The sequence below is a fragment of the Gallinula chloropus genome (genome assembly GCF_964237585.1).
Source record: "Gallinula chloropus genome assembly, chromosome: 4".
Lineage (NCBI taxonomy): Eukaryota > Metazoa > Chordata > Aves > Gruiformes > Rallidae > Gallinula > Gallinula chloropus.
In genome coordinates this window covers 13,919,979-13,936,406 of record NC_140088.1, presented here as the reverse complement: position 1 = coordinate 13,936,406, position 16,428 = coordinate 13,919,979, and the positions used below count along the sequence as shown (strand labels likewise).

Genomic DNA, 16,428 nt, shown 5'->3' with positions numbered 1-16,428 from the left:
ATAAATAAAGCTTATCATAATTCTTCCTATTAATTCCCTGAAATAAAAAAATTTGTTCTGACATACTAATTCATTAAGCTTTTGCTGAATGTAAGGTAACGTCTAAGTCATAGAGCTCTGGTGAACTGCTGATCACCAGGTGCAATTGTCCAGCATTTTCATGGTCTGCACTAGAACTGTAAACTTCTTCAAGGTTCTGCTGCTTAGATCAGCAGCTATCCAGGACTTCAAAGTTCTTGTTACAAAGCTAGAAAGAATGCTTTAGGGCATCCTGACACTGCAGCTAATATCAGGGAGAGGGAAGCTGTGGAGCTGTAAGCATGTCCTGTGACACAGTGTATCAGGGGATGCTAATGGAAAAGTTAGTTACTTAAAAATCCACCATAGTAAATGCACATTTGAGTATTAGGTAGAAACCCCTTAACTTTGGGGAAAAAAATGTCCCACTTGAATTAGTATGTATTGCATTTTGTCGCAGATTATGTTTAATAGAAGTGTATTTAGTGACATCAGCTGTTTTGGGGGGCGGGGGGGATGTAACTTTTTTTTTTTTGCAAATAAATTCACTGCCTTTTAGTGACATCTGCTGGAAGAAGTGTGCCCACCTTCTGCCCATAGACAAGAAGAGCATTCAGTTTTGTCCCATGTATTTTCTGGAAGCATTGAAATTTTGAAACAGAGCTCATTCTGAATGAGACCTGCTGTGTTTGCAGCATTACACAGTATTTTCTTCAAATCCAGATAATACTGGAGAATTGTGTAAACAAGTTCCAAAGTGTTCCAAAACTAAATCTGGTCTTGGAAGGCAAAAAAAGAAGGAAAGATAAACAACAGTTAAAATTTACAGTTGGTTGAATGGAGTAGAATGCTGTTTAGTCTCCCAAAATATAGGCTGCATAATAACGCCAGTTTCTCAGAGCTGCGGCAAGGATAAATATGAGCATACATTTGCAGCTAACATGAAGTGAATCAAGTCCTATGCAGATGACCCCAAATGCTCTTAAAATACGCTTGGAAAAAAGTTTGTTCGCTATTTGCTCATACTGTTTATTTTTATAGGTCTAAATAGATTACTGGGATTTGCTCAAAAAAGCTGCTGTTGAAATGCTCCTAATCCTATTTGAAGTGGCAGAAATCTCTCAGGATGCTATTTGCACAAACTGCTGTTGTAATATTTAGTTCTTGTACAGAAAAGCCCCCAAATAATGTGTTTTGAGTCTAGCAGGCATGGTTACTAAATAGCTCAACTGTTTTGCACAGCCTTCTGCAAAATATTTTGACTCCTTACAGGAACAGGGTATACAGAAGGAAAGCTCTTTCTATAGCAGCAGTACATGCTGCTTTGAGTTTTAAACCTATTATGGCTTTTCATCTATTATGGTTAAATATATTATGGTTTTTCATGAACATTTATTGAACATTTTATTATCTTTCCCCTTATAGGAAAACTTCTATGCCAACATTATGGGAATCACTAGAAGAACCTGATATACTTGATACTACTGAATTTGAATATTTATTCTGCAAAGACACCACTCAGGAAAAACGGAAACCATTATCAGAGACTTATGAAAAAAAAACCAAGGCCAAAAAGGTATTTATTGTATCTTTCTATTTGCTTTTTTTGTGTCAGTGCTTTGTTTTACATTCTATGTGAACTGCCTTTTTCTTTATTGTTGAACAAAGGGATAAAAAAGAGGTTTATACATCTTCATTTTAAAGCAAAATAGGTTCATTGCTGATTTTACTCTTGATTGAGAATGCAGAGGTATTAGTTACCGTGGAAGCTTACTTGCCTCTGAAAATGAAAGTTCCATATTCCAGTGAGGTAGAAAAAAATATTGTGTAGGGCAACTGAATGAAGGTTCTAATACTTTTAAAAAAGTAAAACTGCTGGTATTTCAGCCCATGCCTGCCCTTGAGCTGATTTATAATTAAAGGCTGTCATTAGGTTACTCTAGTAAACCTCTCTTCCGTTGAGATTAATTTTGTTGGAAAAATAAAGTATAAAGCAAGATAGGACTGCTAAATGTTTAGAAGAAGTAATGACAAAACCCCTTTTTTTCTTCCCCACTATAGCTAAAGAGCTGTGTTGGGAAGGGACAAAATTTAGGCAGTAGCTATGTCGTTACTGTATTGCAGATGTTTTCAGCTTCAGACGTGATCCATTACAGAGACTGTACTTCTCAACTACTATGTGCAGATAGGACAAAGAAATTGCATTAGTAGCGTTTGCTGCAGGAAAAAAATCTAGGCTGAATAATAACTGATACTGTTTTCCTAAAACAATGCCATTATATATTAGAAACCCATTTAAATATATACTGTACCGTAAAGCTGTTTTAGTCGACCTGCTTGGAGCCACAAGAGGGCACTTTGTAAGCTGTGCTACCTGCATTTTTCAGTTTTCTAATATGTATAATTCGAAGTATACAAACATAGATACATATCGGCATGACCAGATCTTTCAGAACATCTTTGACCATACAGTATAGGAAATGATGGTATAATAAGTACAATTTCTTGTGAGAAACCAATGCCTTTTCTTGCAGAGATACCTTGTTTATTTATGTCACTGTTTGAATTATTCTATTATTAAAACCAAATTGTTTTGACTTGGGATATATTTAACAAAATTGATGAAATTTTAAATGTTCCTTTAAAATTCTGTGTGAAAATACAAAAATAAATCCCTTGAAAGATTAATTAAGAGTTATATCTATTACTTTGTCTTTAGTTTGGTAAAACTTAGGGAATTATGATCATGGTGAATTGTAGGGCTTCCTGTGAAAATTCAGAAAGTCATGGTCAACAATATTAAACTTTCCATCATTTCGCCAATTTAAAAATTAAAAATAAATCAGCTTTTATAATTCAAATGAAATTTGAATTTAATTAGGTATAGAAGCATTTTCTTATTCTAGATCCTCTCTTTCCACCTTTCTCTGTTAAATGGCTCATAGTAGCAGCTGAATATTTTTACAGACAGTTGATCCTCTTAGATGGTCCTGTGTTTTGCTTTGTCTCTCTGAAAGCCCAGATGTCTGCATGCTGGCTCCATTGGATCAATCTTGGTGGGCTGCAAGTGATACAGAAGTAGAGAGGCATTTTATTTAGTTACAGGAGGGTTTATTATTAGACAGAAACAGAAAGCTACTGCAGATGAATTTAAATCTTTAAGTTCTGCTGAATTCTCTTTTTTTTTCTCATGCTTTTTCCTGGCTCTCAACTTTTCTTGCCTATTTTCGGACAATTATATTTCTCTCCTAGGGTTTTAACAAGAATCTTTTTCTTTGCTTCAGTACAAAAATTTGTGCTTGTCTGGTCTTAAGAATGCTGCAAGTGTCATGGTGTATGGAGTTGTGTGGTCTGGTTAAAGATGCTTTCTACAGATGTGAAGAAAGGTGCATGTATCTGACAAGGTTAATTATGTAATTTTTAGCTGACACTGTGTCATTTGGTATTTCTTTGTAAATTCCTTTCTTGTGTTCTATAAGAAAGCTTTCCAGAGCAATATATAGGTACAGCAATAAAACAGCTGATAGACATCTACAATTTTCAGCCAGAAGTATCTAAATCTTGTCCTACATAAATGGAACAGATGGTCTGTTTGCCAGTACCATTTGGCAAGTTATTCTCAGAAGGGAAACTTCTGACTATATATTTACATACATATATATATAATACAGCTATATTTAGAATCATATATATGTATACATATATGTGTATATATATATATGATGCTCTTAAATAGAATATCTAATTTATAAAATAAATATTAATAATATCGAATATATTTATAATATAGAGTATATTTATACTCATACTCCATGCCAAAATAGGAGAGTACATTGAGGATTCTGCAGGCATCTCTGCTTGTTCTGGTTACCTCAGTATTTCCACTTATAACCTGGATAATGGAGTATTATCCAGGTTCGTAGCCACCACCTAGTTGCAAGAGGCTTCAAATGTACTACTAGAGTAGAAAGCTTTCACGTGTCAGAGAGATGGTCTGAAAAATACAGGTAGGCACAAAGCTACTGCAGTTAAAGATACTCCGCTACCTAAAAATAAAATGGGGTACAAATGGCCTACTGACTAGCTAACAGTATAGCAAAAAGGATTATATTTGCTCACAAGAGGAACACAAATTGCCAAATCATGGTACTACTAAAAAGAGAAAACAAAACTGATAGATCAATACTAATATTGCTTGCAAGTCCATCTATTCAACCATGTTTCTGTTAAGAACTAAATCTAGTTTTAGGTGCTACAGCCCTTCATTAAAAATGTTTGCTAATTCTAAAGCATCAAGAAGGGTGAGAATGATGAAAAGTGTAAAAGTAGTCTCTGAGAAAAGAATTGAATTATTATGATTGTTTAGTCTAGGAAAGAGAAGGTTGATAAGTGTCATCAAGTGCATGCAGCTGCCGCAAAGAAAAATTATGAAAAGCTTTCTAAGAGTAAGGAAACCGAAGGAATGCAGAACAATTTTGGCTAGGGAAATTGTGTTTCTGTGTTGGGAGATCTTTACGAAACTTTGTTTAGAATGGTATGCATATAGTTGATACTGTCTTGAAGTACAGAAATGCTTTCGATGACATTTTGAGTGCCTTTCCAACATCATGATTCTGTTACTTAATTAAAAGCTATAAAGTCCACTTTCTGTCCGTTATCCCATAGATAGAAACAGCTGGCTTTCCTTTATTCCAAAGTGGAAGCACTTTCATGGTTCCCACATTCAATGCTTCCGTGCCTGCCAGGAAATGGCTTATAATTTGAGTTCCACTAGTTTCTAGAGGCTATCATACTGACATGAGGATGAAATTACTAAAATGTGAAATGCAGTTATTAAAAACTAAGGTATTCTAACAAGTATGTGGCGAGAAAAAGGGAGATAAAGAACCTGTCATCAGCAGTGGTAACAAATTCTTAAATAACTACATAGAGGGTAATTTAATTTATTTTTAGGCATATAATACCTGATTTTTGAAAAATAGAGTACATTCACTTCATAGTGATACAATGTAAATATAGTATCATTTAAATGAAGGTCAGGTGTACACATATATTCTTGAAGTTTGTTATAGCAATGCTTATCTGGCTTAGAAGCTCAGCAAAGTGTGTGGCTGCTTGTGCTTGTTCGATCATGCACTCCTTTCGAAAATTTAACAGCTTTGGAAGAACATCTGATTTTTATTTTTGTTTCCAACTCTACATCCTTTGAAATATTTCAAGAAACCCTTACTCATGTGAATTTATCTGTTCTGCATATATGAGTCTTGTAAATAAAAGTTCTACAGTTTTGTACAGGTAATGGTAAATATTCTAGTTTTGTAGGTATTATGTCTCGAGAGTAGAATTTGTGTTTTCTGGATGGGGAAAATTTAGGTTGTAGGTGAATACATTAGTTATGTCCCAATATTGGAATAATGTGCAATATATTGAATTTATGAATTTCATTCTTCTCTCATAAAAATGCTTTTGAAGTGTAAGGCTAGAAACATTATAATGCTATACGAAGATACGCAATGCAGTGATTTTTTTTTTGATGTATCTGTGAAATGGAAAGGAGGATATTGCTTGCATCCTGACTTTCCCACAGACTCTAGATGGATAAATAATGTATAGAAGGAATGAAATTTATTTACTAGGATAGTTCTGATGTGGTTGAATTTGCAGCACACAAAGTTGCTTACTGGAGAAAAATTATGAAGTTCATTAACACCGGAATATGAATCAAATAAATGCATTTCTGGCTTTGATTCAGCCTTATCTAAATATGTAAATTACTGGTATGCTGTAGCTTGGCAATATACATCGAATCTAAAATTACTTACACCATGTAAGGTGTTGTAGTCTTCTGTTAAGCTTTTCAATTTACAGCTTCTTGGAAATAAGAAGAAAAGGGCTAGACCTACTGGGGTATTTTAGTACATAACTTCAATTTAGGTATTGATACTATTGGACCTTTAAACTTTAAATGCCTTTTGAATATGACTTCTATGTTTAACTCCCATTTTTAAAGTATCACTGACATGTTGGTGAAAGTGCACTTGTTAGTCTAGACTGTTTGCATTGCCATTTCTATATTTTCTTGTGCTTAGATTTCAGTTGTAGCATTCTGGACATATGACTTCTGCACCTATTTTATTATCCACTAACACTCACATTAAAGCATTTGTCTAGGAATATATGGTTTACTTAAAAAAACATACTGTAAGTTTGTGAAATTGTAAATGGACTTCGGCTGTAAAATTTTGTGTACCCAAAATATTCAACTGTAAGTAGATTCAGTGCAGTACCATTAAGGTCCATGGCTGTTTGTGAAAACTGAAAACAATTAGCATATGAAACCTCTAACCTATTAAAAAAACACACCAGTAAAACCCCACAACCAACCCAAAACCAAACAAAAAAAACCCCAAATCACACAAAGAAAACACCCACCAGCCATTGGTTGCTTTTTTAAGAATTTATCTTTCAGAAGATTTAAATATAATTTGAAGATTTTAACATCTTTCCCAGCCTCAAAAAATCTTCTGTAGATGTTTGCATATCAGACGAAGGACTGAAGTTTTATGTGCAAACAGTTTTGCTTTCATTCATTCTAAACTGTTAACATTTATCGTCTATATATACCTATGCAATTTTTTAAGCTGATAGGCACATGTAATTATTTTCAAGCCATAGATTCTACTTTTCCTGCTAAATTTGCAGAGCCAAAAATCTGTTCCTGTAGTACCAAATAGAAACATGTCTGAATTAGGACATATATTATGGAATGAAATAAAACCCACAATTCATTATATGTTAAGCTATGATACCCTGTAAGCCTGAAAAATACATACTTTAGAAAAGACTGTTCCTTTGCAGTGACTTATTCCCTGTGCATTCTTTGGGTTCATTGGTGGACTTACACGTATTTTGAAGTTGCATTAGTTTTTCCAATATATTTCAGTCCTTATTAGTAACTTATCCTCTAAACTCAAATATTTTCTATACGTTTTCAAGGAACAGAATAGTTGGATGTTTGTGATGCCACTCTGTCTTCATCTTACAAAAAAATGAGTAAATGTCAAGTAATTTGTGTCAGGTGTATGCTCCAAATGAAAGTACATCAATCATTTTTGGCCCTTTAGTGCAATGATTATCATTTCAAAGACACAGGAGGACATTAAAGATAATGGCTTTTCTGTTGTCTATTATCTCTAACAGACTTCACATAATTATTAACATGTGTTCTCATTTAAGAAGAGTGTCAATATTTTGAGTGAATTGCATTTTTTTAACTGAAAGGGATATGTCTGTCAGCAAGTTTTTTGTCCATCTAACTAAATGAGGAATTACAATTAATGAATTTTGTGTTTCCGCAAGAAAGGCAGATATTACAGAAAACGTTGGAAGCTTTGCAGGATTGAAACACAATGACTGTCCTCAGCTGTCTACATAAGATAATAAACAGTATTCAAACTTGAGTAGATGCAGTAAAACGCTAGTGCGTGCTCTTCCAAGGCACTCTCACTTTCTTTTCATTTTTTGTGCCGTACTGAGAGGAATGAATATGGCATTTCCTTGTTTGACACAAATCTCTTCAGTCATGTAGGATATCGAAAGTATTCGTAAAGGGTAAATATCTATTTTGTGGCTTTGTCTTGTTTTTACAGTTTTGTTGGGAATAGAGATATTGAATTGTTTCTTACTACCTCATTTCTTACCTTATACTTTATCCTCAGAAATTGCCATTTGCTTGTCCTTTAGCAAAAGGCTAAAAATAGGGGTGTGCTTTTATCCAGTAGAATTGCAAATAGAATTACGTGTCTCTTAAAATATTTTTTTTTAATTTTAAAAAATAGAAAGCTGTGGTTCATCCATGTTACAAAAAGAGTAGTTAAACTTGGCTCTCCTTCAAGTAGGAGTAGAAGAGATAATGCCTAGTCTTAAGCTTCTGAAATTTCATTGGTAACTCTTGGTGTGTTTATGTAGAATGGCTTGAGGGGCTTACTTACTTGCTTCTTGTGCAGACTATTCTTCCTCTGTTTGAAGAGGGTTTCAGCAGACCACTTACGGGACCAGGCTGTTGACTTCACCATAAAAGTTAATGAGTGGGAATGGAGGGAAACACTGTGATATGCAGGACAGCTTTTTAGGTTATGGTTTCTCTCAATAAATTTAAATATTATGGAAAGAATCCATGCACCAGCAGGAGGAAGGATTTAGCTTTTAATCGGTAAAGTAAACTGAATCTCTTCAGATTTCTGCACCAGTAAGTGTTCTGGACAGAATGTAGACATCGTAGTTAGACAAAACAGTGAAGTCTGTCGTATAATATTTAACAAAATATATTTCTGGCCACATTAGACAGCCACCTTTTAATGAGAGTGAAGGGATAATTTATGACTGTATTCAAGGTTCAGTACTTTAAATTAGAGGATAAATAGTTGAAAGATGTAGAAGGGGCACTTGTCTGCAGCAAATCAATTAAAAAATAGTTGGGGAACATCACATAGGGAAAATAACACTATGGATCAGTAAATTAAATGAGTTAGCACCAGCGGTCCCGCTTTTGTCACTTCACCAGAAGATGCTGCATCTGTTACAAGGATACATTCGTAGTCTGGAGCATCCAGCAGCTGGCAAACCCTGCCAGCTGGCATTGCAGCATCAACTGGCGTCAGCTGGATTTTAGCTGCTTACCTGTCACTGCCAGCTACAAGAAACTCCCAATATGCTGAGAGGTGATCCATGATTTGTCTTTTAAAAGCATAGACTAAATAGTTCAATGCAGTCTTTACAAACTTTCATTTTCTTTCCCTTATGGTTTTTATGACCTGGAAAACTGCTGATTTTTTTGTGTCTCCTTTCGAATACGAATCCACACACATATTTAATTTTCTGTTGGTGATTTATCCAGAATAACCATAATTTGGAAAAAATGAATACCTGTGAAAATACATTGTCTGTTTTACTATTGATTATATTTTTTTTTTGTGGCCAAAACTTTCAAGTTACACGATGGTTCTAAAAAATCTGTGACAAATGTCATATGTAATACCTAGCATTACAACTATAGTGTTGGAGTAGTTTTAAGCCCAATTTACGCTATTCTGTTGTCCTGTTGCTCCCTTTTCCCCCTCTAATGAATAAAATATTAGGTTTCAGTTACAGATTTCAGTTGGTTGAAGCTATTTCAGGTAGTCTGACTCTAGTTTGATACCTGGTAATTGTGACCATGTGTACATTTGTCTAAAATGCATGTGAACATACAGTTAGTTGGCCATTTTAAAACATGAATATCTCTTTTAGCTTTTAAAATTACACAGGTTCTTCTTTAATTTTTTTTCACTAATCTTGAAAGGAAGAAGTCGTGTTTAGCAATGTGACCTAGTTTGATCATATCTGGAGAATATATTAGCACTTAAAAATACTTCAATAGAATGATTTCAAATGTCATATTGCCTACAACTGCTTTAATCTGGAAAGGTTTTGCCTCAAACTAGGCATTTCTAATGGGGTTTATGACAACCTATGAATTTGCCCCTGAACAAGGTCAACTTGGAGGTCAGTGAATGCTATACAAATTGCATACTACTCAAGCCTGTAATTATCCCTGTAAGAAGTTAATGTGCTGCGGAGTTCAGTAAATTCATGTAAAGCTTCAGAAATTACTATGATAAACTGAGCAGTTACTTACATTTGCTTTGAGAAATCACAGTCAACAGGGTATGATGCTTACACAGTATTCATTTAAGGTAGCTTGCAGCCATACCTGCTCATGTACTCGGGTGATAGCTTTAATTTCTCATTTGTAGAAAACACTTTAAATAGCATTATTTATTTAATATCCAGCATATGTGCTGTACATACAGGCTGAAAAAAAACCCTCTCAGGATAGATTTTGCTTCCAGTTTTTGGAGAACATATGCAAAATCTACTTTAACATAAGTTCATTAAATTCTGAGTCCCTACCACAGGGACATAAAATATTTGTCAGTCCTTTGTTTAAGGCAAAATGTATTCCAACTTGTTCCATGTATAGTTTAATTTAATATAAGAATATTGCAGGGATAAAGGTTTTTATATTATTAAATATCCAAATGTTAGTATCACCCAAGTATTAAAATTAAATTTGTATGCATACAGAATAAATGCTGTTCAGATACTAGGAATATAAATTTAGAGGAAAGCATAGCTATTAGTTTTAAGAGCTAGTCAGTATTTTTAAAAGTTATTTGTTCATCAACGCTAGCCAAGATCCAAGCAAACTGCTTGGATCTTTAACATTTCTTATTTTGAAGAACCTATGTCTGTATTGCATTTGGTGATGTGCTGCTGCCATATATTCCATATGATGTAAATCAAAATCACAAATACCGTTAGTCCATATATTCTAAGAAGGTTAGGTTTGACATTTCTGACTTCTGAACTAAACTTCTAAAATTCTGATGGTTTACTTTTTGTTATTTTGTTTATGGACCGATCCACATCAGTATCGCTAATTTAAACCAGCCAAAATAAAGTCCCCAAGTTTTCTTTCCTTCTTTTTTCTTCCACCCAGCCAACATCTGAAAAGGTTACAATCTGAATGTCAGTATATTATACTAACAAGTTCTGTTACCCAAAATGTGAACAGAATCCTCAAATCCTTGTGAATTGTCAAGGGTGTAGAAGAAGCACAAGCAGAGAAGATCAAAATTAATCCTTTCAGTAGCTCCTAGTGTTCCAGAAGTTGAGATGGCATGAGAAGACAATTCTACTATTCTCTTTGGTCAGGAATTGATCCTTCATGAAAAAGCTAGACTTCAATGTGTGCACACTGACATACAACTTAGCAGGCAAGCTAAGGAACTTGTTATGTACTTAGTGTGTCTTAAGTAGTTCTGCCCTGATTGCCATAAGGAGAAAGGGAAAAAACTATATTCCAGAATATTTGCTGAGTCTTTTTCTTTCATTCGTTCTTAATATCCTACAAGTGAGAGGTGTTCTTTACTAGACCTGATGGGATGTCAAGCTTACATTCATCAGCCATTTGCTAAAGCGCAGAGCATAGAGATCAGATGAGGGACTGACTACCATATTTAGTTAATAAAAAGGTTTGATGTTTGGAGAGACATTGTATGCATTTCACAAATTAGCTTCTGTCATTAATTTGATTGCATCCTTTGTAGAGAGTTCGTTTGATCTCAGATCATTTTGCATCATCTTTCTAGATTATCAAATTGTTGGATGGAAAACGGTCTCAAACTGTAGGAATTTTAATATCCAGTTTGCACCTGGAGATGAAGGATATTCAGCAGGGTAAGTGTTTCTTACTCTTAACATATCATATTTACCCAAATACTTTCTTATAGCCTCCTCAGAGAATTTTAACATTACAGAATTCCTTCCTTTTAATATAGTCCTCTTCAAGATACCAGAAGAATCATTCTCCCAGTATATGTAAAAGTTTCACCTAAATATTCAGAATACAATTTAGGTACAACTCCTTCTGTACCTTGTCAGTTTGCATATCACTTTCAGTACAAGGTTTTCTCTAAACTCTTCTGTGTTCTTCCCCTGCAGTCCCCTGGAGATCTTATATATAAATCTTTTGAGCTTCAAACATGCAGTCACCATTTAATGAGTGTTTAAATGTTGATTCATTAGCATATAAAAAGTACATCTCAAACTGATGCAGCTACCGCATAGCAATCAGAAAGATGATTACTGGATGGCGTTTTTCAAAGCATAGTGCTACTCAGCATATAAATTCCATTACTGGTAGAAATTATCTGAGTTTGCCAGTACAACTTTAGAGAAATACAGATTTTTCAGAACACTGGGGTAATTCAGATTCTACTTATGTTCTGGATTTAAGAAGATATTGTTTAAGGATATTGTTTATTTCTTTTTCACATTAAAAAAGGAAAATATTCACCATTTAAAACAACTTCTGGAAGAATTCAAGTTGATGTCTCCTTTTTGCTATTGTTTTCCCCCCATCACATGCAAATACTGGGTAGGGTGTTGAGATGCTGCTGGCATTCATTATTATTAATTTCAGAAGAGCCTTTGAGCATCTAGCACTTTAAAAGCACAAGGGCTTACAGATGTCTCTTGGGATGGAGGGAAACAACGGAAAGAAGGAATAACTTTGTGCCTGCCAGTATTGTGTGAAAGGTATCAGAATGAGATGGAAAAAACCTGCTGTTACTAAAGGTCTGAATAATTTTCTGGCAGGAATTGCAGCAGCATAGGATAGGATAGCAGCTGTATTATAAATACTGGGTAGTATTCTTAAGTATCTTCAGAGATGTTTTCATGAGTTTTTATTTTCCATGCTATGACATTCTACTAAAATAGAACTTCTCTCTCTCTTTCTGTTGTTTGCTGCACTTCTATAGCTTTTGAAGCTCTCTGGCCAATTTGTACCAAATTTAAGAGAAAAGAATGAGTAAAATACTTGGGTATATATACACTAGAATTTTAGCTTTAATCTAATCTACCAGTTGTCCCCTTTGCTGTGTGTGCATTGCAGAGCAAGGCAGGGCAGTCCTGGAGTGCACAAACATCCTTCAGAATTAAATTAAATGAGAAGGTGTGCTCTAGGAGCACGCCCGCACTCTCCACCTATAGCAGGCTTTAAATTGTGCAGTATCACATGAGAGTTAAAATTCCTTGAGAAGTCTATAGAGTGAACACTGGATACTGGGTACCAGCTGTTGCTGTCTACAAATCCATTTCTAAAGACTACACTACTTGCAGTTGTAGACATAGCTAATGTAGTCCTACAAGTGTAATGAAATTAGAGTCTTGGTAGAAGAGAGACACCAAAACAAGTGCTGTCACTGAAAGAAAGTTTGTAACTCATCACCCTCTCTATTCTGAGGTAGCAAATGGCTGGCCTGTCACCACATGCGTTGCTCAAGGCAGCAATAGGATATGTTGCCTCTTGCTTATGGAAACAGCTAAGAGATACAAACAGGATTTAGGAAAACTGTGGATCTTTTAAAAAAACATATATTACAATGCAGAAGGAGTGACTCTAAGCACTACCTGCCTGCAGAGACTATCTAGGGAAGAAACCTACCAGACTCAGGGAAGACATATGTTCTCTTGAGAGGATCTTTAGGAATGCATACTACAATGAAGACAACAGTAGAATTATACGTGTTTCTCTTTTAGTTTGTCTCTTTCTCTTTTAGATTATGAAAGCTTTAAAAAAAACAAGGGGTTTTTTTTGTTCAATAAAAATCTGTGCAGAGTCCCACCTTTCAGCATATAAACTCTTTCAAGACTGCTATCATCAGAATACTGGATGAAAAAAAAGATTATAAGTTACATAGCTCATGATGACAACTAACCAAAAAAAGCATAATCATTGGGTGATGAATGTCAAAGTTTGTTTGGGTTTTTTTTCTAAGTAAAATTACAAAGATCCACCTCTAAGAAACATGAAAATTAATCACTCATCCCTTTTTTCAAGCTAATTTCAATTGTATAATTCACTTTGTGAAAGACATGAAAGATAAAAGTTAATTAGTAAGTAATATAGGTGCTAAGGGGACAATTGGACTCGATGATCTTGAAGGTCTTTTCCAGCCTTAATGATTCTGTGATTCTGATGGTCTCTGACAGCTTGCACCAGACAATGAAGAAACTTGAAGCAAAAGGAAGTTGAAATAATAAAAAACATATCTAGTTTTGTTTCAAGTTTTTCTGACCACGTTTATTGAAAAGCCACATGCAAATGAATGTACTGTCTATAGTGTACTGGCTACTCTAACTTAAGAAGCCCTTACAGAAATACAGATAGAGAAAAACTGTCCTCAAATGAACTTCCCTATGCATACAGATGCATGCAAGATTGTAGAGAAGACAAAACGAGTAATCACAAGAAAAATTACATCCTCCTTTAAAATAGTGTGAGATTAATATATCTACAGGGTTACCCTCTCAAGTTAAATAGCTTGACAGCATATTCTGTAGATAGCTCAGCAGTGCAAAACAAGCAAGTGACCTGATCTGGCACACAGATGTTTCAGCTCGCACTTGATAGTGAGCCAGCTGCCACACTTCCAGAAGGGAATCTCCATCACATGTTTGTTGGAGAGAGTGAAGTTTATCCTTTGCAGATAAGTTTAAATTCTTGCTATATCTTAGTACAGTCTAAGGAGAAGACAATGCAAAACTGAAGAATTATTTTGGCTAGTGTTGGTATTATATGTGCAGAGGGAAATGTAACATTGTCGTGCTGCACCTGTCCTAAAACTCAGCTTTTTGGTAGGTGGGAGAGGAGGAGAAATCCTAGGTGCTGTAATGTTCTGAGAATACTGACAAATTTCATTGGTGAATCTGGTACTCAAGAGGGTAATACAGTTTCTGGTTAGACCACTATTAGTAATATTTCCTGAGCAGAAGCAGCAGACAGAAAAATCTATGTATGATATATAGAATCTGTATTTATATTTTAAAATCATTATGCATAAGGTTGAGATTATTTTCAAGGCTGTGTCTCCCCATTTTTTAAAAACATTTATAAAGAAGAGTTGAGGAATAGTGGAGGTCAGCTGTTAGGCAAGGAACATGCTTTAATACTACACACTTAAGAGAAGTAATTTTCTATCAGTGCACTTCTGTCTTGCTTCTGTTATCATGATTCAGCTGATTACAACTTGTGAAGCAAAGCTGTAGCTCAAGACTACTTATGTGGCTTTGCTGTTGAAGTATCACAGCTCACTCCACAGTGAGGTGTTTGAGGTCTGTTTCTAATGGGAAATGCTGGTTATAAGAGTATACAAAGAGCCTCTGTGGGCAATGGTCCCAAGGTTTTAGAGAGCTTCATTCCAGTCAGTCAGCCATTCCCAGTATAGTAGCTAGCAATAGCAGTATATTGGAAAATACATAACACTTTTCTGCAGTGTATGTCATCTGTGCCAGCTTCCCAGGAGCTACTGAGATTTAGTGCAAGAATAAAATGACAAAACTGGGGCAGCCCAGATGAAAAAAAGTTTTAGTTGCAGAAAATGGCATGTCAATAAAATGTAGATGCCTGTTTCCAAGGGAATGATTCTCCAAAATCCTTCCCTACTTCCATAGTACCATCATTTTGCCACTGAAATCATTTGACACCAGGAATTCTGTTTCACTACATATCTGGAAATAGTTCTCTATCTAATAACCATTGTTTCCATCAGGATGCATTAACTGGATGATGATCTCACATGCTGGTATATTTTCCTTGGAACCAAATCCATGAGATGCAGTAGATCATGCCAGAATCACACTATAGCTTGTTGCATACTTAGTGGCAATAAGGTGCCTGTTAACTCCATGCAGAACAGCCACAGGCTTTGCTAGTACATTTAGCAAGGGAAGATATTGACACTGTAGCCCTTCTACGTTGACAGAACTTAGCCCATGTGGGAAAGGGAAGATTTAACACTGATCCTTGGCATCGAGACTTTCTAATGGTAATTTAGTATTCTTTTTTCTTTCCTAGATATTAAGCAATTCATTAAGCATTCATTTAATGTCTTAGCTGAGACTACATTCATTAAATCAGAATAGCACTGGCCAACCTGTAATAGCATGTATGGGGACATGGTATGTTAATTGTGCATTTGGACCATTGGTATGTTAATTGTGCATTTGGACCATTCTAGTTTTTACCAATGTAAATTATCTGTGCAGAGGCACATTAAGCTTTGAAAATATTAGATAAATGTATTTGATCACACTTAGATGGGATGGATTAGAACAGATTTTGTTAAAAACCCTAGGTAATGCCATCTGCTTTTGTAGATTCATCTACGTGATTGGTTTGCTGTTTTTTGGTTGCTCCTCAAATATGGAAGATGGAATTATTATAGTGTCACAGTAACAGTACTCTGATGGTGAGCAATGCACCAGCTATCGTGGCACTCTCAAACAAAGTTTTTTATGCTGTGTTGTGGGAGGGGACCAACTTTCTAGACAGAACACAATTATGATACTATTGTACAGTGTCAGCCAGCAAGTTGAAAAGTATTTGATTGGTCTTTGCCAATTTTGTGATTTACCCTCTATTGTCCATGTTTTGGATTAACTAATAGGTAGAAGGTGAACAGCAGATTAACTCACCCAGACTGATGATTAGTCCAGTAATCATTATAATTCTATATTACATTTCTAATCATCCTGGGATTTCCATAGAAAAACTGAAAATCAGTTTGAAATGTATCAATTTGTCAAAAGTAAACCAGAGCGATTTGGATATTTTAGGCAGTTGTGCCAAGCAGGATTTTGTATTTAACAGTTGTTTTCATTTTCTAATTGACTAGATCAGTCACAATTAAATTTGTATTTCCCAGCAGTAGGCTCCATGTTCCCATGAAATCAAGCCTTGCTCAGCAGAATGTGCGACGTAAAAGGATGAAGTACTTCCAGGTCAAATAAATATCTCCTGGG

The 16,428-nt window shown here is 35.1% G+C and overlaps 1 protein-coding gene across 1 annotated transcript in view; it reads left to right on the top strand.

The window, feature by feature from the left end:
- Positions 1–16,428, top strand: part of FMN1 (formin 1) — a gene marked incomplete at both ends in the record, with an annotated part of 128,315 nt that overhangs the window by 46,653 nt on the left and 65,234 nt on the right. The window contains 2 exons of the mRNA XM_084262770.1: positions 1,444–1,594; positions 11,211–11,298. Coding sequence (XP_084118896.1) covers positions 1,444–1,594; positions 11,211–11,298 — 239 coding nt within the window. The remainder of the gene's footprint in view (positions 1–1,443; positions 1,595–11,210; positions 11,299–16,428) is intronic.